Genomic DNA, 27,724 nt, shown 5'->3' with positions numbered 1-27,724 from the left:
TGCAGACCTCTAGTCATGTTAGAAATAATATTCATGCATTCTCTGGGGCACTGCTTGAACAGTTTTCCCCTCACATTCCTGCAAGCATGAAGAAACAGTTCTTCATAAGGGATACATACTAGTCTCTCTCTTCCTGAACCTTAAGATGTTAAACAGGTGGAAAAATTGTGGAATGAAGAATGAACAAAACCAGTTGCCTGTAAAATCCATCATGCTCTACTACTTCAGCAAGCAACCTTTCTTCCTTCCCTGCACACACAGTTCTCAATACTACAGATACAAGACACGCTGTCCCAGATCATCCCCCTAGCCTGCTGGCTATCTTTCTTTTGGAAGAAAAAAAATAAAAAAAAAGTTGTGCCCTACCGCCCTCTTCAGTCTCCACCCACTTCTGTAGAGTTTTAAGCAGGAAAGGAGCTGTTCAGAGACATCAGAGCTGAGACAAACAAAACACATAACCAGACTGCTTTGTAAAGGAAATCATCAGCAGAATACAGAAGAGGAAAAGTGAAAAGGTATGTGCTACTCTGCACCTGTTTCAAAATGTGTATTTCCCATTTTCAACATCAATTGAGTTATTGTTAAATACTACAAAATATTATTATTTAATAATTAATTATCCTGGTGCTTTAGTGGTAATTAACTGAGCTATTGCCTTTTGTCATTTGAGGAGATTTAAAGTTGCTAGCTTTCAGTTGTTTCAAGAAAGTCTTTGCAAGCCATTCCAGGGAAAGGGCTGACAGCCTCGGGCTCTGACCAGTTAGCAGGGAGGAGTCTCCTGCACAGAGGAAACCTGACAAAAGAACTTCAAATCAAAGAATGGCTATAAACAGATGTGGTGATGGTAAGGAGAGACCCAGAGTACTAGCTGTGCTAGCATTATTTATCATCCTCTGTGAGATCAGATTATGCATTTCTCCCCAGACTCCCAACCAGGATAATGGAGGGACAGAGAGGAGGAGGGCGGGTTGTCTTCAGATTTCCCTGAACACTCCTTTCAAATGCAGCCAAAACCACAGGAAATATTGAGAGTGATTCCCAAAAGGAAGCCAGGCTTTGATATAGTCGTTTCCTCCAATGCCTTCAAAGACTTCAGACTATTACTATTGCTTTATTTCTTTTCTCCAAAAGAAGAGATTTGTCCATCGCCGTACTTAAAAGGGAAACAGTAACAAGTCTGAATACTCATCTGCTCAGTTTAGAAAACGGCTTCTGGAGAAAGCAACACTTTCTCCAGAAGGCAGGAAAAGACAGAAATGATCTGCAATCCTTTTATTTGAGCTAACTCAAGATAGCGGTTTATCAGAAAGAAACCCATTAGGGCTGTAGATTCAGAATCAAAGCAGTATTCGCTAATGCACAGATCTGGGACACTGCAGGGGAGGGATTTAGGGGAGAGTTGTTTTTAATCTCTGTTTGACCAATGACCTTTTTGTGATGTTGGTAAAATGCTTTTTTTTTTTTTCTTTAAGTTCTTTTTCTACATCTGTAAGATAACACTGATACCCTTGCTGCAGAGAAAGGCTGTTACCAAAAATAAAATCATTAATAGTTAAAATGTGAGATTTAAAGTATTCCTGCTGATGATGCTTCAGCAGAGGAAATGCATCTGCAGCATTCCTTATCAGATTGATTCTATGTCTGTACTAGTTATATGCTACAACGCAATACTTGTACCATGTGTGGCATCTCATGAGCTGCTGGTCTGCTTGATTAGCATGGAATAAAAAATCTCCAGCAAAATGCTATAGCATGTTGGTTGCGGTATATTTATTCACCTTACTCCATTGCATGTTGGCTAATGTAAAGGTCAAGAGGAAAAAGATTTGTATAGCACGGGTTCTTCTAAGAGTAGAAAGCTCTCACTAAAAACCTAGGCATCCATTGTAAGCAATTCACTCCATCCTTAAAAACCTTGATCCCCTTTTAAAACTCCATATTTTAGCCAAACCTCCAAATTCATGCTCCTCAGCTCCATTTCCTCTTTCTACCTGTTTCTCTTCTTAAGGAAAGTATTTCCTTATTACCCCCATGCTTGCTCAAAGTCTAATTATAAACAAAACAAGTAGCTTCTAATTCTTTTTGAATCCCCAAAGAATTAGGTCTAACAGCCATGACACATTCAAGTTATCATATGCCTTTATGTTCTAATAAAGTGTAGAATCAAAGCATCAAAATCACACACCTAGGCCTCAGACTTTTCACTGGATTATTTCTCCATCAGAGAGGAAGCAAAGGATCAGAACAGCAGGTGCAGACTGTTTAGCAGAGCTCTGCAAGAAAGAGTATCGCTAGCAGGTTTCTGCTTGCAGTCTTGTAAACACAGTATTTTCCATATGGTTTCAGTTTGATATGTCTTATCACTGGTAACATTCCAGTTGACTGGCATAGGTTCTACCTTTCCCAAAAATGAGACTAAAAAGGTACAGCTGTCAACATATGTTACCAACTTTCCATGTATAGTGAGACACCAGCCACAAATGAATGAACAGGCATAGGATGAGCGTGGAAATACCATCATAATATCAAATAGCCTGAACTGGGGCAGAAAAAACAAGTGAAGAAAAGGACGCAATATTTGATGCATGGTAACTGCAGAGATATAAGCTGTAGCATTCTGCAGTATAAGCACATGCAGGATAAGATTAGAACGCACTTGTGCCGCAGACTGTATGGGATAAACTTGATTGTAACATTGAGTTCTTATTCCAAGTCACTCAGGTGCTTTTCAAATAGGCATTTCTCCTTTCACATCAGTCTCTAAGACCTTTTCTTTTTTCTTTTGAGGGATGGTATTATTTTTCCCCCTCTCCTGTTAAAACTAGCTATAGTTTCCTGTTGGTTTCAGTCATTTTGGACTTCTTCCAAGATACCAGGTAGGCTGGATTTGCCACTCTATCCTACAAAATAATATTAATAATAATAATTATTATTATTATTATTTCACTGATGTTGACTTATTTCATTTCCAGGGTCTGTTAACGTGTACCTCAGAAGTGAAGTCTCAACAGTTCTTTATGGTACTTCTCAGAGAGAAATTCTAACAAAGCAGTTCCTTTCAAATAAGTAGTTTCATTTAATGAACCTTTCCATAATGAGGTCTTAGCTAGCAGAATCTAATTTCTTAAACTGTCAGTGAGAAATTCCAGCCTCCTTCACAGATGGCAACAAAAATGATCAATGGTACTAACGAACAACAATTGAAAACCTTGCAGCTGTGTAATTCAAAACATGTCCTTTTGTAGCTTTTATAATGAGAAATGGCTGCAGGAATTAGGGATAACAAAACATGGGATTTCAGCAGCAACCAAGTGACTTCTGAGTAACAGTTCAGATCCTGCAACATATCTTCAGGAACTTCACTGATTTAGTTCAGATTCAGCTGGCACAGTCCTATCAAGTCAATGCCTAATTGAAAAAAACTTTTTTTTTTAACCATTTAAAAGTGTCTTGCTATACAATGCAAAATGATTCCTTAGAGGTGAGAAGGGATTTGAAAATATATGGGGACAAATACTAAATCTGCATACTTACACACATCCCTCAGAGACACTCTGAATTATACAGATTTCACCATCAAGATGTGGCCCAAAGATAAGACTTGAACTAAGTATCTCACAAGTTCTTTCTGTGAATCTTTTTAGTCTGACTTGCAGTTTAGCCTTCCCTTTATGTGAGCTAAACATGAGAAATGGCAGCCTAAACTATCCTGGTCTACTCCCACTTCAACTTCAGAGACTGGAATATTTGTATCTTTTGCTTTTTCTTTGAGCAAATCCTTTTAAAAAAAAAGATTAATTCTCTCTCACTTTTCTAGCCTTGGATCCTAGCTTATGACTAATTCATCTGTTGCATTCCAGTTTACCAAGCTGTTATCCAGCTGCCCTCTCTGCCTTTACGTAAATAGACCTGAATTCTAAATTTCTGAAAGTAGTAGCTCTCAAATAACGGTTTGGGTTAGCTTTTTACTTGCTCAAGGACTGTATCATGTAGATAGTAAAAAGACAAGAATGTGGGAGAGAACACCTGAACACTACATGAAAGATTTGGAATCGCAGAGCAATCCTAGAGACTGGAAATTGAACCGAAATGAGACCTTCTTGCCTGTTACTCTGCCTCATCTCCACCTCCTGCTGTATATAGGAACCATAATACCTTTAAAAGAAGAGAGAAGATGCATCTTCTGGTCCTGGAGCTGGTGAAAACAGTGATGTTCCCACCTACATCACACACTAGTTATTCACCATCTCAGCCATCTAGACTGACTGCAGCAGGAGTCTTGGTTACTACAGAGTATCAAGCTAATAATCAGTTCACACTGATTGTCTTGTTCAACTGTAAAAACAGCTACTGTTACTGCAAATAGAAGTAACTAGTACTCTTAGGAGAAAAATCATGGTCTTATATCAGAAACCTCTGACAAAGTTCTTTATCTTGCTATAAAAAAAATCAGATTAGATAGTAAAGATAACTCGTCCTTAAAATCTTTTACTCAAATGTGAAAATTGAGTAAAATTTCACAATTTTACTTCACAGATTTTCATAGATTCTCTGCTCCTTGTTATTTTACACCATGTTTCTATAAAGTTCCTAAGGCACTAAGTTTCTATACATTTGGTACTGTATAATAATTTGCATCCATCTTACCAATTTATATTTTGTCACAAACAACATTTTCCCCCCTACTAGCAGAGTCACATTAATGTCTCAATAAATTTTAAGTTCTCAAATCTAGCAGTATTTCTAAATAGAAACTGGAACTTACCTAGCTACTGAACTCATACTATTAAGGTCAGGCTTTACTGGAGTTCTGTTACATGCATCTGTTTTCTTGATCTTTTACAATTATTATACAGTCATCAAGATAAAAGAAAGGACAAAATAGATTTTTTTCAGGGAATTTTCCTACAGGGATTAATAGAGGAGCCAGAAGCACATAACAAAGTGCACTGCCCTCATAGGCAGCAGACCACCTCAGAGGGTCTTTCATGTCCTTTGTCTCTTATATTTATGCATTTTTCAGGTATTAGGAAGAGAAATGTGTTTTGGTCCAACTAGGGGGAAAAAATGTATTGCTCAATTTCAGCCATAAACTTATTTATCTGCATAGGATTGAAGCTGTGTCAGGAAATCACCCTCGTGCTCAGAATTTTTCTCTACCTAGCAACTGCCCTAAACCAGTACACATTTCTACAAAGCTTCTCTGCTCCCATGAAAGAAACCACTTGTTTGTCTCCATTGTCAGGAGAAAAACTGGGGGAAGGGAAACTGGAGTACAAGATGGTACACATCTCCCTGCAGTCAGTGGCTACAGATATCTAAACTCATGCTTCTGCCAAGAAATTGCCCATTCAAAGCCAGCCAGAAATGAATTTTGCTACAGAAGAAAGAAATACAGACTGATCACAGTACCTAAGTGCCCTTCCTATACCTATTTGTGGTAAGTTAGATCAGAGCAGGAACTTCATGAGATAGGAAATCAAGGTGTGATGAGGAAAGAGAGAAGTAGATTTTCAAAGTATATGCAATGAATGGAGGCAGAGATCTAGATTCATCCTTAACACCAGCCACTTCACAGCAGATGGTGATCTCCCACAGGAGAAATCATTGTTGGCTCTCTCTCCCTAGAATACTTGCTGTGGGACACAATATGTGAATGAGTCTGGAGGAAACAAAAAATCTTTACATGGGATAGAAGAGGGCTTTGTCTGAGGGGTAAAGCTGCTGAAGGGATTAAAAGAACTAAGAGGTAGTTGTGACTGCAGAGATGTGACAGAAGAAATACTGTAATGAATAAATGACAGTGCCAGACCAAAAGCTAGCTTCATAGTCAACTATCATACTCTCAGTTCTCAGCAAAAGCATATGACAACAGCAGAAATTAAAAGCTCAGCCAGGGCAAACAGTGAAAGGATAAAGAAATACTGAAGAACAAATACACAGCAGTGCTGTCCCTGCATAGTCCCCATCATAGTCTCCTTCTTGTTCTTGCATGCATCAAGATGTAATGAGACCCTCTACAGGAGAGACAAGCTCACTCCTACCCAAATGAAGTATCTGTGCATAAAATGCAAATCCTTTCAAACCACTGTCATCATAGACTGACCCTTAGCTCTCTGCATGAGCCTCAATGAGATGAATCTCAATTTACACATTCCAATCAGCATTACACTCCTTCATTAGACAAGTCCAGTTCTCTAATATTAGGCACAATATCGCTGACTTCCAGCAACCTTGGAAAAATGGATTTGGAATTGCCTTTTGCCAGTGCTGCTCTCATGGGAATACTGTATGAGTGACTAGACCCTAGACCCAGAAGAGCATCCTTTAGGTTGTAGGGTTTCTACATGTATCAGGTAGAGGTACATATGGGTCCAACCTGGCAGTTTCCCCTCTGCTCAGGGACACCAGGACTGCTAGATGGAACAACTAAGAATTGTAGAATGGAAAGTAGATTTAACCAACTCTTGTAAAAAGAATAACTTCACCTTGCAAAACCTTTATTTAAACTTACAACCTGGAACTCCACTCTGTACGCTGTAAAACACCTTTTTTGTTCAATATCACTTTTTTCCTTTTGTCTGTACAGATTCTTGAGATCCGGAGGTGATGTGGAAAACATACAGAATGGAAGAATGGAAACTCCCATGTCTCCTCCTACTGCTGGGAGCATTTACCACTGTTCAATGCCAGGTAACAGGCCGATATACCAATGCTACTCTTTCCACCCTTAAGTACTCTACCTAGATTTTACAGCACTTTTATCAGTGACTCTAGTTGTTTGTATCAGACAGGAGGAGGATCTGGTTATATCACTGGAAATCAGAGGAAGAAAAGCCTTACAAGGCAGTCTATGTCTCATCTAAGATTAGTTCCAGTAATATATGATCCTATCTAGTTTTCATTTCACTGTGCAACAAGTCTTCCCCAAATTTTCCTGGTGCATCTGTTCATCCAGATACTCCTCACTGTTAGAAAGAGTTCCATTGCGATTTTCTACTATTGTCATCTTCAGTGATTAATTGTCACTTACAACTGCTCATTTATGGTTCCTATTTTCCCCTCACTGTAAGCCTCATATTGCACAGCTTCAGTAAATCCTGCACAATTCTAAAATGCTTAGTCTTTTTCTTAAAAACTTGCTACTGCAGCCTTCCTCTTTCTTTATAGGTTGCTCTTTCTCTTGTGGCTTGATAAATTTTATTTATAATTGGGTTTCTTAAAGTTTTCTCGAAATTTTAATCTAATATTTTATCTAACTGGCTACAGCACGATCTGCATAGCTCTACCTTTTTGCTTCTTCCTCTCACCTCAATTTTAGTATTTAAGTATGCGGTAGATAACAAGGGAAAGTCTTGTATAAAAGGGTCACATTTCATTGCATACAGATAATTCAGTCCATGCTCAGCTTCTGCTATCACTAACTATTAAGACTTGCTCAGAAAAATCAAAAGTAATCAAGGTACAAAGTCTCACAGGGGTGCTGCTTGTCAGCTGAGCAAAGATAACTGCTTGCTCATTTCTATCTCTTTGTAAATGGGAAATTAAACCTGTTGGCTTAAACCTCCTGCAAATAACAGAAAGCTGACAAGCTTTAGTTGGCAGTTGCAATGGCCCAGGAGCACATAATCACTTCAGGCATCATGTGTGTACCTACATCGTCAAACTCTTGTCGCTCAACTGACAAGTAGTAACCAAGTAATCTGTAGTAATTCAATGATTTACAATTCTTTGTACCTATGCTGAAGCACTTCTCACTCTACGGGCTGATAGTGAGGGCAGGGGATTGCTCAGATGTCCCCTGATTTGCAGGACCTCAACAAAAGGACTGGCTTTTTGGAAACAATTGTTCTCTCAGTTTTCTTAAGGGAGCAGTTATTCACAGAATGTCCCTTCTTTACTTGCAGGGCTTCCGCATGCGTTTCAAACGGGGAGCCAGATCTAGAGGTAAGCTAGGCAGGCTACAATCATTTTGCCTGCAGCTTTATGAACACAGGAGGGAGAAAGCAGATGATGCTGAGCGAATGAAGCCTGAAAGCTGTTTGCTGTGGTTATGTAGGGAGGTCTGAGCATGGCAAACATAGGAGACAAAATATCAGAATATTAATACCTTACACAATTCACAGAATGAAGTTTTCCTTTTCTTCTTATTCAAAGGTCAAAGAGGCTGGTGAATAACAGAACTGTATATCCAGCAGCACAGCAGTGAGACAGATGGGACAGTTCTGGTCTGGGGAGGAAAAATGAAAAAAGGTGGCCCATCTAGATAGATGTTCCCCTATCATAGATACTTCTCTACTAGAAAGAGAGATGACTTCCTTTGCTTAGCCATTTCTGTTCCTGGAATCTCTAAAAGAGTATTTCCTGTCTCCAGTTACAGCCATTTGCACAGACCACTCATCCAGAGAGATTTACCAGCACAGGAGGACCTGGCTGAGACTCTCAGGGAGCAGAATTGAATATTGTAGATGTGACAGTGGCCACAGTCGCTGCCACACTGTGCCTGTCAGAGGTGAGTATGAAGAAAGAAAAATAGAAAGGAAATGTCCATCTAATCTGTCTGTCTAATCATCCTAAAGAAGAACTCCTTCATTATCAGGGAAGGAGTTATTACGCTGAAAACCTGGGCTTTAAATGGAAGGACCAAAATATACTGACTCAGACAGGAATAAGTGGGAGCAGGCAAGGGGCTGAGGAAGGCTCAAAATAGTGTATGCAGAGAGATTAGAGCAAAGGAGCAATGTAAGCATTACATTAAAAAAAAGATTATAAACACAGGACAATATAGATAGGCAGGGCAAATAAAACAGAGCTGTCAGGAGAAGAGATAGATATATGTTGCCAGCTGCTTGCTACTGTGAAATCTAACAATGTTTCCTGGCTTATGTTTATTCCACAGCCTGCACTAAAAATAAATGCTACAATGGAGGTCAATGTTCACAGGCATATTACTCCCCACAGCTCTTCATTTGCCAGTGCCACCAAGGCTTCTCTGGGAAGCAGTGTGAAACAGGTGACTATACTAGGTCAATTACTGTGAACAATGCTGCTGGGTTTGGCTATACAGTGTAGAAGGAAGAGATCCCCAGAAGCTGCTGCTGCATACTGGGCTCTCTGTTAAGCTGCCTTTTGTTTTTTTATTCTGAAGCGAATTCTACCAGGAATGTGTTAAAGGGACACTGGTCTCAGTGTCTCCTGCTAAAACTTTAAATTTTGGAGCTGAAGACCTTTCTATATATTTACAATCCATCTGACAAGGCATCTAGGGGCTGAGTTTGAACAGAACAGAGAGAGGGAAACAGAGTTTGGGATGCTGGCCTTACAGTTACATTTTGTTCCCTTCAGATACTGAAGATAAGTGCTACCAAGATGCTGGAGTAACATACAGGGGTACATGGAGCACGACAAACAGTGGGGTTGAATGCTTAAATTGGAATATGAATGGATTGATGGATTGGAAGTACAGTGGCCAAAGAGAGGATGCTGCTGAGCTGGGATTGGGCAATCACAACTACTGCAGGTGAGGGACTTAGGGCTACAGGAAGCAGCCCATTCTGAGAGCATGGATCAAAGAAAAGGCTTTTTACAGCATAGGCTAATACCAAGCAGAGAACACTGTGCACAAGTGCAAGTATCAGCAATTGCAACTTCTGTAGACATATATGAACTTCTGACTGTTTCACAGATGCAAAATGTATGCATCTCTCACCCCTTAGTCTTTCTCCAGTCCTCATTATCACCCTTCTCTGTGCCTGAAATTCCCTGTGAAAGTCAGTTTCCTCCCAACTAGGCATGCTTCTCCAGATGCTCCTCAAAACATGCTCTAAAATATACTGCTTCCTGCATATGAACTAAACTGCACAAACATGCTCTCCACTCCTGCTACTGGCTCATCCTCATCTCCATGTACCTCACTCTTAAAATTGGAATGGAAATTAATTCTGATGGTTCAGTCCACCTTCCCATTGCAGAGCAGAATCAAGTTATTGAATGAGCTGACACACATGGGACTAATAACAATAGCTTTGTAATAATGCACAGTGTCATAACTCTTCCAGAAACCCAGATGAAGACTCCAAACCTTGGTGCTACATCTACAAAGGGGGAAAGTACACCTGGGAACACTGCAGTGTGCCTCCCTGTTCAAAAGGTACTTGCAGTGGGACACAGAAAGGACTTTAGAGTGCCCATGATTCACTGCTTATTTATGGATTCTCTGTGGACTTTTCCATTTCTGTCAATGGAAAATGTTAAAATAACTGTTCACATTAAACAGTGTTCAAGCTTTTAATATTTATGACAGAGAGACTGAGATAAGGATAGCTGATCTATAGATGCCTTGACAAAAATCACAATAGGAACAGTTGACAGTTATGTTTATCAGTTAACATGCAACTTTCTTATTGAAGTTGGGAACATCAACTGTAAATCTGGAAGAGGCACAGATTACAGAGGCAGCCACAGTGTTACCAGTTCTGGAGCTACCTGTTTGAGGTGGAATTCTCGAATCCTTGCCAACAAGTTATATACTGCTTGGAGAAGAGATGCTTACCAGCTGGGCCTTGGTAGTCACAATTTCTGCCGGTATGTAGGCAGTTATAATATGAATTAAAAATACATGTGTACATTTCATTGAGGTTTTCTTGAGGCAGGGCTCTGGTCTTTTATATGAATTATCAAAGAACAGGAAACGCAGTACTGCTGGGAATGAATCTCACTGCCAATAGGCAAGTGGAATGAATATCTATGTTTTTTTTTCTCTCCCCACCCCCCAATATCAGATTCCATGGATACAAATTCTACATGCTGCTACTGCCCTTTTTATCTCCAGGCAGATCAAGAATAGTATATTTAGTCTCAATCTATGCTTTATTTAGATATTTCCTTCTTCCAAACTCCCTGTAGACTGATAATACAGATAACTTTTCTCTTTCTTGTGCTGCAGGAATCCTGACAATGACAGTAAGCCTTGGTGCCATGTACTGAAAGGAAACCAGCTCACATGGGAGTATTGCAATGTGCCTACTTGCTGTAAGAAACCTAGCACTCCTGATTCTCCTCTTTCTTTGAGGCATTACTGCTTTGCACGTCATGTATTAAACTTAAGCCTTTTACAGCAAACTAAGAACTGGAAATAAGCTTCTAGGGGTTAGAAAGGGATTCTGTGGTTTGGCTCTTGCAGAAGTGCCTTTTCCTCAGCCAGCAAAGACAACTGCAGAATTTGGAATGGAGAGATAAGGCAGGGCTTCCTTGCTGTGGTTTTCTGAACATAACACAAATCTCCTAGGAAATAGGAATGAGTCAGATCCTAAACAGTTCATGCCAGGCTTCCTCAACATGCACTGATAATTGACAGGCTCTTCACCCAAAGGCAGTGCAAGAGGCGCTGAACACAAAGCCTGTTTCTGGGTTTGTCATCCACAGCCACCTGTGGCTTAAGGCAGCGCAGAGTACGCCAATACCGGATTAAAGGTGGCTCCTATGCAGACATTGCAGCTCACCCATGGCAGGCTGCCATCTTTGTGAGGTATCGTCGAGCACCTGGAGAGCACTTCCTCTGTGGAGGAATTCTGATCAGCTCCTGCTGGGTTTTGTCAGCTGCTCACTGTTTTGAAGAAGGGTGAGTTGAAAATTCAGTACTGCCTACTGAAGAGATACAGGAAAATCATGAGAAAAATCTGGAGAATGAAAGTATCCGGTGCAACCTTATTGGAAGGATGAGGCTTGAAAAAATCTATTTAGCTTAATAAGTCATCCTCTAATGAAAAAGATAATAAAGGTAAATGTGATTAAAGATTAGCATTTACTGAGCAAACTAGCTGTATGGCATTAAGATGCCTCAGCAGAATATCAAACTGCACAAAGCACAAATCTGTCAATACAGAATGCAGAGCTGTCTGAAACATGAGAACAGGAAGGGTCTGATAGAGGAGCTCTGTCATGACTGCTGTAAGCAATTAGTCCCCTAGATAAGGCAAATAAGACGTTCAAGGTCAAACTGTTGGGGTAATGAGCTAAAATAAGGGAAGGGGAAGTTCCAACAGTACACCTTCAAAGGAAGGATCCACTCCTTTCAATACTGGAAGAAAGTAAAGGTTTTTTTTTGTTGTTCAGCTTTAGTACAAGTCAACTGAAGATTGTGCTGGGCAGGACTTCTCGAGCAACTCCTGAGGAGAATGAACAAAAGTTTCAAGTGAAGAACTACACTGTGCATCCAAAATTTGACTCAGAAAACTATGACAGTGATATTGGTAAGAACTTTTCTGACTTCAGGACTAGAAAGATTATGGTAACTCAAGCTTGTTTTTAAGTCACATGGGTTTTTTCTTTCCTCTCTTCAGCTCTGCTGCAGTTGAAATCTGACTTAGAAGAATGTGCTGTTGAAACAGATGCAGTCCGTGCTGCCTGCCTCCCGACACCAGAACTGCAGCTGCCTGACTGGACTGAATGTGAGATCTCTGGTTATGGCAGAGATGAAGAATGTAAGTAGAAGATGCACTGTGTCCGAAGTTTGCCCCCCTGCCCTTCAAGAATTCATGTTTCTAGCATTGCCAAATGTGTGACCCTTTAACTATTGTGTGGGCCTTAATCAGCACTGCAAAAGGTATGTGCAAGCAGAACATACACAAAAGCAATTTTTGCTTTATTTCACTCATCTGAGTTCTGTCAGCTGCATGGGCTAGCAGAGTCTTCCTTGACACCTTCCAATAGTGGAAAGATTGCAGATGATGTAATGGATAAGGAAGAGGTATATTTTGCTGTACTATGTTTAGAATTTGTCATTCTGATGAGAATTCATTTCTGTTAAGATTTACTGCATTATACAATTGCAGATTGTTGCATTAGTCTAAAAGATATATAAGCTGTGCAGTAATTAGAAAAGCTAAAGAAGTAACAATCCCAATTATATATAAAGAGGCTAGCTGGTTTTAAAATGAGCTAGCTTTTTAAAAAAAGCCAAGCAACAAATAGGAACAAAACCTGTTTGAAAGTACACAAAGGCTGACCTATGTAACGAAGAAAGCACTGTCACATTATACTTTTTTTTTTTTTTAATTCTCTTTAAATTATAAACTCTTTGAGGCAAGAACTTTGTGAAGCATTCATTGTAAAATGCAGACCTAATCATGATTTGAACACCTTTCAAGTTTTTGAAACAGACTTGAAGATTAACACTAAATGTAGCATAAATTGTTTTTAAAGTATTGAAAGTAGCAAGTTTTCAGCATTGCTTACAGTGAACACATGATAAACTCCTTGAGAGGGGAAGGATGCTGCAATTATAATTCAAAAGCAGTCAGAAAAACAAAAATCCTGCCAACTTTCAGCTTTGTGCAGCTGCGCAAGAAAATAAAGGCTCCCCTCCCCAAAAAATAAATTCCATTCCAACATAGAACAACATTGCATTCCTGTCCAGTTACACAGTATTGTGTACAACGATACTTTGGTATACAGAGAATATCTGTCTTAGATACAGCAAGTCTAATACTAAAAGCTAGGATCTCTTTTCATATAGTTCATGACTTTTCAGAGGCATTTCTTATGACTTTAGATTGCTCAATTGCTCGAACTGTGCAAAGAAACGTTCTCCATCTGAGAAACCCACTAGTCCTTAATTCACAGCCTGCAAAAGCCTCTGAAGCATTTAAGCTTGTGCAGTTTGGATAGTGTAGCTAATTTAAACAAGCAATGCTCTCTTTCAACTAGATTTCAAAGTTGTTCTTAACTAACAAAGCAGAACCTCCAAGGATTAAAAAGACCTTTTGGAAAGGAAATTTTCCCCTTACTCTGACCCAATCCCCACTCAGCTACTTGTGTGTTCTCTGCCCTAAACCATCAACAGGAAAACAAAAACTGAAACTGAACTGCAAAATTCAAATATGTGTACTTTAATTTCTCTTCCAGTTTCTCCCTTTTATTCAGACCATTTGAAGGAAGGCCATGTCAGACTGTTTCCAGCCAGTCGGTGTACAACGCAGCATCTAGACAACCGGACAGTTACAGACAATATGTTATGTGCAGGAGACACAAGACACCTTGATGATGCCTGCAAGGTAATTTCCATTCCATTCCTCTTTTCTTTCTAATTCTAGCCTTAACAGTCCAAGCTAATCAAGCAAAAAGCCTCAGAAAATAATTTAATGGAGCCCTGCCTCAGGGCAAGGTCTATTAGACTTTTTTTCAACAGAACAGCATCAATGGTTTCTCTTTGAATTTTTTTCCTCTCTCCACCCCTCATAGCTGGGAAAATGGGCCACATTTAACCAAAACAAACCAGGACAATACAGACTGAAATTTTCAAATATAGGAAATACCACAAACCTGAGTAGGAAACTCCACCTCATCAGGATTTCCTAATATTTTCTCTTAGTGAGCATATGAAACATACAACAGGAGATTCTGTAAGAGGAAGGGGGTCCTGCTGTATTGAAAAGCAAAGAACTGAACAAGCTGTGACATGAGAAATAGGAGGGCGCACATTCTATTGTAATACCTAAAACAAAGATCCATTTTTTTTCAGTTTCAACAGCTTTTTAATTATCATTCTTTCCTATTACTCACATCAGTATAAAACATACTGGACCTTTAGAGTTTAAACAAGAATATTTCTCTTTTTGTTCCTAACAACAATGCCTCATCTACATTTCATAAGTAAGCACCAGGCAAAGTTAGAAACTGATTGTTTTGGTTCTCTCCCCTGGTATTGGAGGGGAACACCGATAGATTCTGTCTGGAATGCAAAAGTGCTGTTATCAACAACACTGGAAATATGGTGTCTTCTGATGCATGAGCATACCACATAAGGTATTTATCTAGACACTGTAGATGGTATCTAGAGCACCATTAGAGCCAGTGAGAAAAGGAAACAATAGATTCTTACTAACCTGCTGCTTCTCTGTAGGGTGACTCTGGAGGGCCTCTAGTCTGTATGAAGGATGATCGGATGTATCTAATTGGGATCATCAGCTGGGGAATAGGCTGTGGCCGTAAAGACATACCTGGCGTTTATACAAATGTGAATCGTTACCTCGACTGGATTCAGGACAACATGAAACCCTGAGGAAGAAAAATAAGCTCTCCAAAGTCTCATGGTAATGCCCTCATAGATTCCTTCAGTGAGCTCTAAGGTTGCTGATGGGCCTCCTGTTTGCCCAGATGCTTATGACTTTCAGTAAAAAAGGCAGTAAAAAATACCACAGTGTGTGTGCTGGGTGCACACTCAAATTACTTTCCTTTCCTCATTACCAGTTAGCAGAATGTAAATCTCCCATCCTATCCTATCACTCCTACCCCACAAGCCTTTTCCTGTCATCAAACCACATGGTACAATTAAAAATATGTTTTGGCCTAAGAGAATAAACCAAGAGAGAATACCATGCATCCAATGAGCAGCTATGTTGTTTTGGGAATGTGCGTGATCTGAAGGCATAGTGGACACATTTAATTTCTTGAAATCTTTTTTCCTTCTCTAAAGCAGAAGAAACAAAACTTGAACACTGTGAAGTGTGCTCAGAAACACTTCTGACTATGCACAGGCATAGGTCTTCAAGAACATGGCCCTAGGGCAGAAATGCACATATTTCACAAAGGAATTCATTCCCGCAAAACCCTTCCCCACCCTATCTCCTTGGACAGAAAGGCCATTTTTTCCTAGCATTTAAGGCAGAGGACAGAAATCTTTCTCCCTTTGGACAAGGGACTAGAGAGTGTCTCATATGCAACATGAACAGATTAAGAAATATGCAATGGGAAGACATACCTTTTCTTACCCCAAACACAGTTATCTGCAGTGAGGAGAACCCTTCAACAGTGTCCTGAGTTTGAGCCTTTACTTTGTCTGGATTTGTTCTAGCTTGGGCTGTTTCTACTGGGGTCTCACAGAGCAAAAAGAATACATTTGTCTGATGTCCATTTCACAAACATAGTGCAAGGCCACTTCTGTAGAAAAGTTTTTATATATTTATCTACACAGTTCTGAAAGATGATTTTATACTATGTAGATATTTTAAGATTTCTATGCTTGTTGGTTTATTTTACTTGTTTAATAGTAAAATATCTACCAATGCAAGAATAACTGACAAGTCTGAATTCGCCCGCCAAAACATCAAAATCTACATTCACTTACTAACTTTAGATCTGTGATTTTCCTAATACAGCAATGGATTGGTTAATAAAAATGCTATTTCTTATTTGGCTGTAAATCTGCAAGACATTCCAATCTGGATTAAGCTCGTCCTTATGCCACTCTACAATGGTTTACAGTGGTTTCAACTTGACTTGAGGAACAGCAAAGCCGTATGCCTGGACTGCCAATTTCCATATTAATACACACTTGCTTTTTTGGTTTGGAACTGATTCATTAACAGAGTTAATTAACAGAGCTTAAGCTCTCTCAGCAAATGCAGAATGGCATGCCTGTTAGAATATTCTATTCTTCTAGGTGCTTTTCCTCCTGACAAGAACTAAATATTTAAATATAGAATAGGAAAAACTCACAATAGTGGCTGTATCTGCAAAAGGTCAACACAGTTTTGACTATTACATTTCCATGCTTTATCATGTCACATGATAAAGCAAAGGCTCTCTTTAGTACAGTAGAGCAGAACAAAGGACCAGTGTAATGACAGCAGTCTCAGGCCTGCTAGATTTACATGCACAACTAAAGATCAAGACAAACTATACACAGCTGAATTTATTCTTTATCAGGAAACAGGACAAGCATAATAAAGACACCATTAACCAGAATCTCAATAACTAACATTGAGCAAACAATGCTTACTTGCACTGCAATTGCCATGCAATGCTAACTGGTATTTACACATCCACTAAGAGTTAGGCCTCTTAATAAAAGATTCTCTCTTGTCCAGTTATTTTATAAAGTGAAAAAAAGCAAGTGTGACCAACATTTTACAAAGGGAAAAGCTGACACTAAGGCTACAAAAGGAATTTAGCCTTGGTATCAATCAGTCATCTTAGCTGGAAAGCTGGTCTGTCTGTTTGGGAAACTCAGTATCAATACATACAGTGTTTACTCTCTCAGTTTTAAGAAGCTCTCTGATGATCTGCTAGCACAGCCTTTAATCAAACAGAGAAGCTTATCCAGAAAGAAAATATGGAAAGGAATTTGGTAAGGCTCCTCATCACTTCCTCAAATGGGTACTGTAAATGTCAACTTTAAATCTTCTAGGAAGCAGTCTATGTCTTTCTATCTGCCAACTTGCAAATGGGCCTCAGAGGTCATCCACAATGTCCTCAAATAAACCTCAGTATAAGTCACCTAAGCTTCAGCAATGAGCCCTGTAGCCTAGCCAGAAGAAGGGGAGAAAACATTTATAAACAAGTTGTAGTTTTTCTCTTTTTTTTAATTGCTTTTTATTAAGTACTGATCTTAAGAAAATGACAGCTTACCTCTCCTCTAAACCCACTTTCAAACATTGCTGTACCTCACTATCCTGGCACTCGCAAGCCTATCAAATAACTGCACCTGTAAAATACAGAAGATTTTTTCAAAAAGTAATAGATACCCTCATGAATGCAACTTTTGTTCCAAAATTCAGACAGTCCATTAAAGACAAGTTATTTTAGCTGGATGCTATTTAATGGTCAGCAATAAAATTTAACTGAACCACACATGCTACATGCTCTTTTAGAAAAAATGTATTCTATAGAGACGGTATTACAGAGAACATGGGACTCAATATAAATGTTTTGCACATAGCCATTACCGGCTCCTTGTTCTACAAATTACCTATTTGAAAATACCGTGACATGAAATACCCAGGGTGACAGCAAATAATAGCAAATATACAAGCCTTAGCTCCCATCTCCGCACAGCCTGTATCCTAGTCTGTCTGCTGTGACATCTTCTCTATGATTGACTTAAGTATGGGCCAGAATCTACTCTAAATTTTCCCAAATACCTCCTTATCTCCTGTTTTGTAATAGATTCCTAATCTAGGAGATTTACCAAGTCCCAGTTCAATAACAAGAATTCATGCTCTTCAGAGTTACTTTAACTTCTTGTGTTTCACTTCTTAAAAGTTGCTGGCATCTAGCTTTAGCATATTTAACTAGTCTTGAAAGTACTACCCATTCATCTGGCTTATTTACTTGCTACATTTCTCCCTACCCTGCCCCTCCAATGAAAATCCTTGAATCTGTTTCTACAACACCAGTTTTTCCTCTTCTCATCCTATTTTTTCCCTACTTGTCCTCTTCTAGCACAGCACAGAGACACTATTTTGGGACCGGGTCTACAGCAGTAATGACTGCCTTTTGCCAGCCTCACCTATCAGCTCTCTTCTCACTTTGCAGATAACTGATAAGGCCACATCCAAACTCTTTTGGAACCTGCATGTCAGTATTTGCATTTATTGCAATTAAAGAACCCAGCTGCACCTCCAAAATTCCTTAAATCAAGTTCTACCAGGTTCTCACTGAAGTTGCCCCCTACTCTTCCCTTCTGTCCTGTTTCATCTTTCATCTATGGGAAATTGCAGCCATTTAAGGTTGACATTTAGAGAGCCTGTCATAAGGGCCAGACATCCTTATGCACATAAAAAGCCCTTAAAAGTTTTGAGTAATATGAACCACCTCTGCAGGAAAAAAAAGTTATTTTAAAAACAAAGCTAGAGAGCCAAAGGACGGTATCAGTAACTGAAGAACAGGAAAGTAAGGAGGTGTTTCTGTGTCTTCATAATTAAAGCACAGCCTTCAGTCTACTACTAAAAACCCTACCTAATAAACAAAAACAGTTCATCTAAATTTCTAAAAACATAGTTTTACAGAAATTCTAGGAAGAGTTCCCTATTGCTACTGGGAACATTAAAAATTATTTCAAGAAAACAATTTTAGTTTTTCCAGATTTGAAATTGTAAGCTTGGGGATAATTTCATTTGTATAACCATGTTCATCTCCTTAAGGCACCCACTATTCAAGGTTCAGTTGGCATGATTTACATTTATCCTTGAATACCCACTGTGCATCTTGTAAACCCCACACAAATCACTGAAATGACACAAATTACAGATAAAAAATGAATTTTATTGATGCCCTGGTCAACAGTTATATTTGCACTGAATATGCTCAGCACTAAGGCCACCTGCAGTGGCATTCGTCAGTTGCACTGGAACCTTCAATTACAGAAATGAGATGCCACTCATTCGCTACAAATATCTGTCACACACAAATCAGAATATGTATTATCCTTCATGTTGTTCTGTTCGCAAGCACAGACTACACATGCTGGACTCCACAGCCACCTCATAGATGCTGTAATCCCATGCACAGCAGTTATGGACAGGTTTTGCTACCACAGAAATAAACACATTGGCATCTAGTGGCCAAAGAGCACATTACAGACAATACAGAACAGTGCATACACCTTTCATTTCATATTTATGCTGTACAGAGAGATGTACAGACCAAGACGGTCAGATGCAGCAGCATCCTCTACAGAAGAGATGGCCCAGAGGAAAAACAAAAACAAACCAAAAAAAAAAACAAAAAACAAAAAACAATGTAGGCTAGAATTCACCTGCACAGCAGCTGACTGAGATAGGAACTGGAATGAGGTAGGACAGCCAAAAACACCACGTAGGTACCAGGACACAATTATCTTGTATAAAGATATCAGTGAGCAGAGGAACAGCAGTATCATCTTCATTCCTAATAGGCAGGCAGAGGCAAAAAGAGGTGCTGACAAGTTACTGTGATTGTGATCATCTGCTTCATTCAGCTGTCTCAGCTTCAGTTTCCATCATAACGCTATGATTCCACAGATGCTCCTATGCAGCCTCTGGCTCTTCCCTGACCCCTCAAAAAAGCTATGAGAAACCCTACCTCCAAATAGCAAGCAAAAAATAAGAGAGGTAGAGTTGCATTCAGAGATCATCCCCCATCAGTTACAAGACAATCTGTGCTTCTGCCAGCTCTTCATAAGCTACTATACTAAGATTTTGATGAATTTCCAGTCTATTCCCAGATATACTTAATTCAAGTTACTTAATGATGAAGACAGTTTCTGAAATCTCCATTCATTTCTTCCCTTTCTCCCGCCATGGCACCACACAAAAACTCAGACTCAACTTCCTGTTCCGGGAATCTACCTTTCCACTTCTTCAGGCTCTTTGAGGCAGAGAATGGCCAGTTGACCTCTCTGCCTGCAATAACTATAGCTCTCCAAACACCCACTGAGGCAGAAGAGCAGATGCTACACCATTAGACTGGAGTTGAGCTTTATCAAAATTCAACTTTGTGTCATCTACAATGGGATAAAAGTCAACCAAAACATACGGAACAGGAGATATAAATGGAGTAAATCCCTAGAATTTCCTTTAAGACAGCAAGGTGAAGGTGATACAGGCTTACATAGCTGACTCACTAATCCCAAGGGACCTGCATACCTCTCCCATCTGCTATTGCTCTGCATACTTCAGATGCAGTTAGGGATGAGATGGTTTCAGGTCAGCCCTGCTTTTCCCTGCTCCCCAGCACCCCAAGCACTGGCTCTCCAGCAAATGCTAGTACAGGTAAGGGAGCAACCCTAAATGTGTGATGGTGGGGAGAGGCTGCATCCAACAGCTAGGGACAGGAGAAACAGGAAAGTGCTCTTCCTCACTATCATGCTCCTCTAGGTTCGGACTTGGAACTTGCCAGCCTTAGTCATGTATTTTATCCCCTTGAAGGGCTTGTACTTCTCCCCATACATGTCCAGGCGATTCACTTTCAGTCCTAAAGGCAAACAAAGACAGAGTGAGACTGAGTGCTGCCACAGACAAAGCTGACAGGGCTTCAGAATAAAAGCAACAGAAAACCACACTAGAGGCATAAAAGGCATAGGGGAAGTTTTAGCAAGCATGAAATAGAAGCTGGCAAATGCAAGTTGTCAGCAGCATTCTTTACTAACATGTCCCTACCCTAAAAATTCTTTATAGGGCTGTAAGCAAGAAATTCAAGAGAGAATGGGCAGGCTGTTTAACAAAGCAACAGAGAGAACAACAAATCTGAATATGGTTCTTTTACTTGATGAACACGTTTCAGATGGAATGTACTTCAGAGGGCATGCAGAGCTGTCAGCTACCTGCTTAATCAGCACATGGACATAGCACAAAACATTCACCTTCTTCACCTAATAATCACTTACCAGATATAGCCAGCTGCTGAATTTTAAACTGCAAGTTAATGGTAGGATTCTCATCTGGTTTGGATGCCCCAGCTTGTAGGCTCATTGTCCCTTTCAAGCTTGGCAGCTTCTGGGGGTTTATTTTCCCAACATCCCACGAGAGTAACTTCAAGGAACAAAAAATGCAGCAGTGAAATACAGAAACATAGTAACACTCTCTAGAGAGAAGTGGCTTTCCAGTGACAGCTTTTAACATTCCTCTAAGCAAAAAGTCTTTGTCTCAGTATCTTCCCCTCCATATTGGATACATAGCACCCTTTCTTTCTCTCAGTCAAGTGTGGAGTCTTCTGCTTCAGACACAGTACAGGCTTAAGGAGCAGCTGCCTCAGACTCCTATGTTCTTTCTCTCTCTTTCCATGAAACTCCCCCAAAACCTATCACAAAGAACATTCTCACTATTTGGGCTACAGGCTCCATTTCCTATGAGTAACAATGATAAACAATGCAGAACATCCTCCTTTCCAAGGAGCTGGAGCAGTATAACTTGAGGCTCTACTGTGGATACATTATCTGATGGTTGCAATTTGCAATTGAAAAAAAAGACAAAAAACAAAAAACCCCAACCAATCAAAAAAACCAAACATCAAAAAAGTGAACTCAGGGAAAAATAAACCAAAACCCACTAACAAACCCAAATCTTCATTGCCTGCAAAGAAGAAAATCTAACATGCAATGCTAGACATCATAACTAGATATGCAGAAATCTGTAAAGCATCCACTAGATGAATGTTGCATCACACAACAGCAGTCCTTGTAACTTCTGTGCTCACAAAGCAACCACACCTACAATAAGCTGTTGAGCTTGAGACAACTTCCAGTATGCAAATCTCTCAAATTTAGAGATATAGGAAGTTCCGACCCCAAGAAAAGATATTGCCACTAAAGGCTCAAAGTTCAGAGAAAGGAGGTAAGCATGAACGGCTCAACCTCATACTGCTGAAAGGTTTTTTTTTTAAGAAAAAAAATCTCATTTTCCTCTTTCCTCTCACCTTTGTAACTGGATCAAAGATATGTGTTCCCTGTGATGGTGTGAGGCTCATGTTTAAGACACCTTTTGGCATCTGGCTAGCGACCATCACTCCCTCTATCATCTTCCCCATAGTCTGCTTCGGTCCCACAGTGATCTCAAAGCGTCCCAATGAGCTGCCATCACGGAAGCTGATATTGTGTTTAACGTAGACAGGAATTGCCACAAGACTAGAATAAAAGAAAAGAGTCCTTTTCAATCCCTCCCTACATTTTCACTTTTCCTGATGCAGTCCTTGCCACATTCCACACTGAAAACTGTGCACAATCTCCATAAAAGAAAAAAGGTAACCTAGGCTGACTTTATTTGCTGAATCACAGAACAGAGACAGAATGCTGATCTCAAGTGTTAATTACATCTTTTTAGCAAGGTTTCCATATCTTAACTTTCTACTTCCCATCATAGGAAGGCTGAGGACTTGCAGTAGAGCAGGAGACTGGAGATGGAGAATCTTCTTGCACGTCACAACCAAACTGGCAAGCAGCTCTAGAAAGTATATGCTTTCAACTAGACTTTTTCTTTTTTTAAAATACTCCTTTTCATCTACTTGAGAAACAACTGACAAAGTCTATCAAAATGCTTTAGTATCTATAATCCAAACTACTACTGGGTAGCCTGCTTCCTTAGAAAAGTGCAAACAATTGGCAAAAAGTTATAGCTCCATTAAAAGAGGCATTAAAAAAATAGTTTACAGAATTACCTTCTTTTACCTTTAAAAAAATCTTGTAAGCACAGAAAATTATTAGGTTGGTAACTCCCTACTGTCTAATTCACCCCTGGCTTAATGTGTTCATCTGCTATTGGTTTTCAAATTGATGGGAAAAATTACAGAATCACTGCTCCAAACAAGGAGGAAACAAAATTTTTTAAAAGAAAAAGTGAAAGTTATCATGCACATCTTCATTTGGCAAAGCAAACCAAATCTTTACTAGCAATTCTTTCTTTTCACAGTCAAGCAGATCCAAATTATAGAATTTGCAGCACTAAATTCACGACTTACTTCTGAGCACTGACATGGTAGGAGAGTAAGCGAAAATTTCCATCAGGTGGAATGAAGGAGAGTATTCGCTCTGACTCCCAGCGCTTAAAACGCACACATGGGTGAAAACTGACATCATCCAACAATCGGGGGTTCTGCAATCAGAAGAAGTCACAAAATTGAAGAAGGGATTAAAATAATCCCTTCTCCTCAGCCATCCGTCCATGAATTGCATACCATTCAACACCCTCTATCTACTTGAGGGTGCCTACATTCAAATAAGCTATTTAATGCTGTCACATCTGTGCAATAGCTGTACTCAAAATACTCTATCATATTTTAACAAATTCATTCATGTCAAATAATTACACTGACGAATAATAATGAAAAGATGGTCCTTTAGCATATCTGCCTAAAGCATCACTTTATATATCAAATTTATCACAACACATGAACAGTACTTTTAACAAAGCATCCAAAAATAACTCTCGGACTCAAAGTTGCTGAAGTTCACTATGAGCTTCCATTGTTAGTTCTTTCTTCCTTTCTTTGCTATATCCAGGTTCTGACCTATTGGAATACATCCCAGTGTGAGGAAGATCCTAGTAGCAGAATTGGGAAAAGCTGTTAAAGACAGTTGAGTAAAGACACAGCATACAATGCCCCTTTCTTGAGCTTTACCATAAAGGAGAGGGTAAGGTCTGGCATCCCAGTCAGCTTGACACAAGCATCAATCACCCCTTGGATTTCAGCAGTAACTGTGGAACCTGCAAAAATAAACATAGGAGGTTATATGAATCAGAACAAAACTCATCATGACATGAAAAAGATACGAAGCGGGAAGGGAGGGAATCTAACACCTTTATGAAATGTCATCGCTCATTAAGTTTGCTGCTCAATACTTTTTTCACTCTCAACTGCTTCTAGAGAAGATGCATATAAATAACCACTGTCATCAGCAACATCCATTTTGATTACCAGCGACAATGGCTCCCAACTATAACAAAACTAAGAAGCACTGAATCTAAGAGAATAGCCCCAGAAGGCACAATTGCCACTCACCTTCTATTTTCCAATATAGAATTGCATACAATATCTTAAGGATGGTCAAAGGAAAAGGACAAAGTCAATTTCTTGATGCTTCACTAACACATTTGACCAAATAGAACCTACAGGTTGGCAAGACTTCAGAGTAAGAATAGGAACAGAACTTCCCACATTTGAGGAAAGAGCAACTCTGGCAAACCTTCTCTCTTCAAGCACTATCAGGACATGCTACTCTAGTCTTAGACAGAGGCAACTTCCATACCTGATTTGTCAATGATTGCATCTATCTCCTCAATCACATCAAAATATGCCTCATTGTTGGTATATTTCACACCAGTACGTCTCCAAGGCACCACTGATAGCTGTCCTGTGGGGAGCTGGTCACCCACATTTGTGCTTCCTGGAAAAGAAAAGTTGATCAGAAAACCCACAGATGTCAGCAAATGCTCCAGAAGTCATACCTGGCCTCATCCAACTAAGCTGTAATCAATTTCTGAGAATCTCCTTTTCAGAAGAGCAGTTACGACTCATCGTCTAAATTCCATCTCTCCTACATCTGACTTTGGAACACATTCCAGTGAAGCACAGAATAGAGTTATTTAAACAGAACAAGCAAACAAAAACAAAACCCCACTCATCTAGGAAGTTGCATTGTAGCTCTAACTAGAAATGCAGTCTGTGTATTCTGTTCTTTTTGTTAAAAGGATACAAATGGTACTGGAACTAGGATAAGTCTAGAGCAAAGCACTATCACAGACCTCCCAAGATATAGCAGTGTCGGAGTTCAGAGGCTATCAGACAACACAGATTCTCTTTTCGACCCATATCCAAATATATTTTTGCACGAATACTGCTCCAGCTTATCTGTTTTTTGTTTCCCTGTACCTGTGATGGTGTTGACAACTGTTCGCAGGATAGTGGGAGGTTTTATCAGCTCCTTGAGAATATTAGATTCCGTTGCCAATGGAAAACCATTGTCCAGCATTTCCTCCAGCACCTCATAAACCACCACAACATTGTCCTTGATCATCACCTCTGAACAGACACCAAAATAATCCTGTGTAAAAGAAATAATTACTCAACAACTTCTAGAAGCTGAAGATAAGAGAGTCTTACTGATGATTTAGCTCAGTGTTATGCTCCACAGGAATAAACCAAGTCTCCTTCCAGATGAAGTGAAACAACACTGAAACTCCATATATCTACAGAAGCCCATTGGACAGACTAAGCACTCCAACAGATGTGCACAGTTCTAAGCATACTTCCACCACTGCCCCAGCAAGCTGGCATATTAGTGCATCACAACATGCTCTTCTTCTCTCTCTATAGAAAGACTCTCTCTTACAGAGAAGAGACTTTTTAAAATTAGCACTTACAAAGTGCTAATTGCAACTGATTAAGCAGCAGTATGTATACAAAAAGCATATTTCCTTCACCCATTACTCTGACTTGTATATGGTGATGCATTTCATTAGAATCCAGTACTAAATACAGTCTTCTGTATCTGTCATAGTCTTTGTCTACAGTACTTTCAATATCTTAACCATGCAGCACTGCTGTTTAAGGAATTCAGTATCTCCTGATCAAAGCCTTCCAATTAGTTTTGTTACAATGCAAATGTACATGTAGGCATAACACAATAAATAATTTTTAAAAATATTTACAGAATTAGAGTTATTTTGCTGTAGAATATAGGGAAAGAACTGCATCAAACTTTTTGCATATTCTGCTTAAGTCTATGTTTGTTTTTTAGGATAATATTTCTAAAGTCCCTCTAACATACAGTCCATGTTTCTTTGTTCTGATACCATTTAGTGTATGTCAGACTGCTTACACATCCTAAGAAGCCTTGGACAAAGAGCAGAAGTCCAATCTTCCGAAAAGCATGAAAAATAATTCTCTCTGCATAACAGAACACCCTACCTCTTAATCCCAGATGTGTATGAATTAGAATCCTAGAAAGTGAGTCATAAAAGACCCACAGATAAGCTTATTCCCCAGCTTTGCCCTACTTTTTCTTCTCCTACTCTATAACAATAATAAACAGTATTAAAATTTGCAGAGGAAATACACCAAAACAATTTGTAAGCTGAGTGATGGTACGGGTATACAACTAGGACAAGTCTTTTTCAAAATTCCAACAAAATTACTTTTCAACTCAAGAAGTTCAGTCCAAAGAGCTCAGCAGGGCATCAGATCTAGTCTTACATAACCTAAAGAAATGAATGAGTCTCACCAACAGAAAGACAAACATTAGAAATCACAAAGTCCTTGGATATGGGCTCTGGCAGTAAGTGAAAGGAGCTAATTCACTCCCTGAACTCCATGCACATAACTCAGAATCTACACTCATGTGCCTGACTAGCACATGGAAGTAAAGCTCACAAGATATTCTTGTTTGACCAAAATTCCGTATTTCCTATATTATGGTAGGCTGTTGGTCACAAGACACTTTGCATCCAGACTACATAACCATGTCAACGGCAGACAAAAAACAGTCTTCACTGCTTCCCCAAATGGGCATACAATCGTGTCAATATGACACAGAGGGGACTGTGGTTGCTCTGAAACAACTCTTGTAACTCACTTCTCTAGGGGAAAAAAAAAAGTATGCTTGCAAGAAATACCACAAGATGTAAACACAAAGATAAATCATCACTAACTAAAGCACATGACTACAAATCCTGCACTCCTGGAGAGAACAAATCTAGCTTGGTCTTAGTCTTAGTTCACAAGCCCTGAAGAGACAAGGCTGAGAAACAAATCAAAGTCTTGGTTGCTGAAAGCTCCTGCAAGCACAATCTTATCCTGAATCCATCGTTTCCTCAGGACCCACTCTAGATCTTTTCTCGTGCAGGATCAGAGTAAGAGTTGGGAAAAAAAAAGAGGAAACTAAATGCCAGTAACGTGAAAGGTTGCCCTTTTGCCGATCCTCCTTCGCAGAAGCCCGATCCCCCCACCCCGCGCTGCAGCCCCCCGGGCCTCTCCCTTTCCAGGGCCGCCTCAGCGCACTCGCCCCTCAGCCGCAGCGGGGCGCCGCGGGGCCTGCGGCCACACCTGAAAGGTGTCGACGACGCGGTGCAGGAACTCGATGACGAAGAGGGGCGGCACCTCGCTCTGGATGACAGCCACGAAGAAGATCTTGTGGCGGTAGACGCTGAGGAGGTAGTGGTGCGGCGTGGGGATCACCGGCGGCACGTTCTCCGCCTCTGAGGCCCTCTCCTGCGCCTCGAAGAAGTAGTCGCAGACGGAGCGGCTGACAACGCTCTTCCAGTGCTTTTCGAGGAAGATGTCCCCCGAAGCGTTGATCAGGAACAGGCTATGGATCATGATGATGATGATGATGATGATGATGATGATGATGATGATGATGATGATGATGGCGGTGGAAACCAAGCCAAACCCAGCGCCTGCACCGCTCCCTGCCTTGCTCCGCCCCGCCCGCTGCAAGCCCCACCCCACAGCTCACCTATTGGCAGCGCGGAAA

The 27,724-nt window shown here is 40.0% G+C and overlaps 2 protein-coding genes across 5 annotated transcripts; one reads left to right on the top strand and one right to left on the bottom strand.

The window, feature by feature from the left end:
* The first annotated feature begins 403 nt into the window (after positions 1 to 403).
* PLAT (plasminogen activator, tissue type) lies at positions 404 to 25,894 on the top strand. Of its 4 annotated transcripts, none has more exons than XM_062597061.1 (15): positions 404 to 515; positions 6,590 to 6,693; positions 7,908 to 7,947; positions 8,375 to 8,512; positions 8,900 to 9,013; positions 9,346 to 9,520; positions 10,059 to 10,150; positions 10,410 to 10,584; positions 10,946 to 11,031; positions 11,425 to 11,620; positions 12,115 to 12,251; positions 12,342 to 12,482; positions 13,906 to 14,054; positions 14,903 to 15,092; positions 23,753 to 25,894. In XM_062597061.1, the coding sequence occupies exons 2-14, from the start codon at positions 6,610 to 6,612 to the stop codon at positions 15,059 to 15,061; spliced, it is 1,686 nt and encodes a 561-aa protein (XP_062453045.1). In that variant the 5' UTR covers positions 404 to 515; positions 6,590 to 6,609; the 3' UTR covers positions 15,062 to 15,092; positions 23,753 to 25,894. The 4 variants fall into 4 exon arrangements, with proteins under 4 accessions (XP_062453045.1, XP_062453046.1, XP_062453044.1 ...); XM_062597062.1 differs by lacking the exon at positions 23,753 to 25,894 and adding an exon at positions 22,617 to 22,858; XM_062597060.1 differs by lacking the exon at positions 23,753 to 25,894 and having other exon boundaries at positions 14,903 to 15,374.
* On the bottom strand, positions 20,221 to 27,665 carry AP3M2 (adaptor related protein complex 3 subunit mu 2). The gene is made up of 8 exons (XM_062597064.1): positions 27,295 to 27,665; positions 25,123 to 25,294; positions 24,500 to 24,637; positions 23,872 to 23,957; positions 23,212 to 23,345; positions 22,174 to 22,381; positions 21,146 to 21,290; positions 20,221 to 20,733 (listed from the first exon to the last, which is right to left on the bottom strand). Exons 1-8 carry the CDS (start codon positions 27,565 to 27,567, stop codon positions 20,633 to 20,635), a joined length of 1,257 nt encoding a protein of 418 aa, XP_062453048.1. The 5' UTR covers positions 27,568 to 27,665; the 3' UTR covers positions 20,221 to 20,632.
* Between the last annotated feature and the right edge of the window lie 59 nt (positions 27,666 to 27,724).

This window comes from Rhea pennata, chromosome 28 (assembly GCF_028389875.1).
Source record: "Rhea pennata isolate bPtePen1 chromosome 28, bPtePen1.pri, whole genome shotgun sequence".
NCBI classification, from domain to species: Eukaryota; Metazoa; Chordata; class Aves; order Rheiformes; family Rheidae; genus Rhea; species Rhea pennata.
This window is presented reverse-complemented; position numbering and strand designations above follow the sequence as displayed.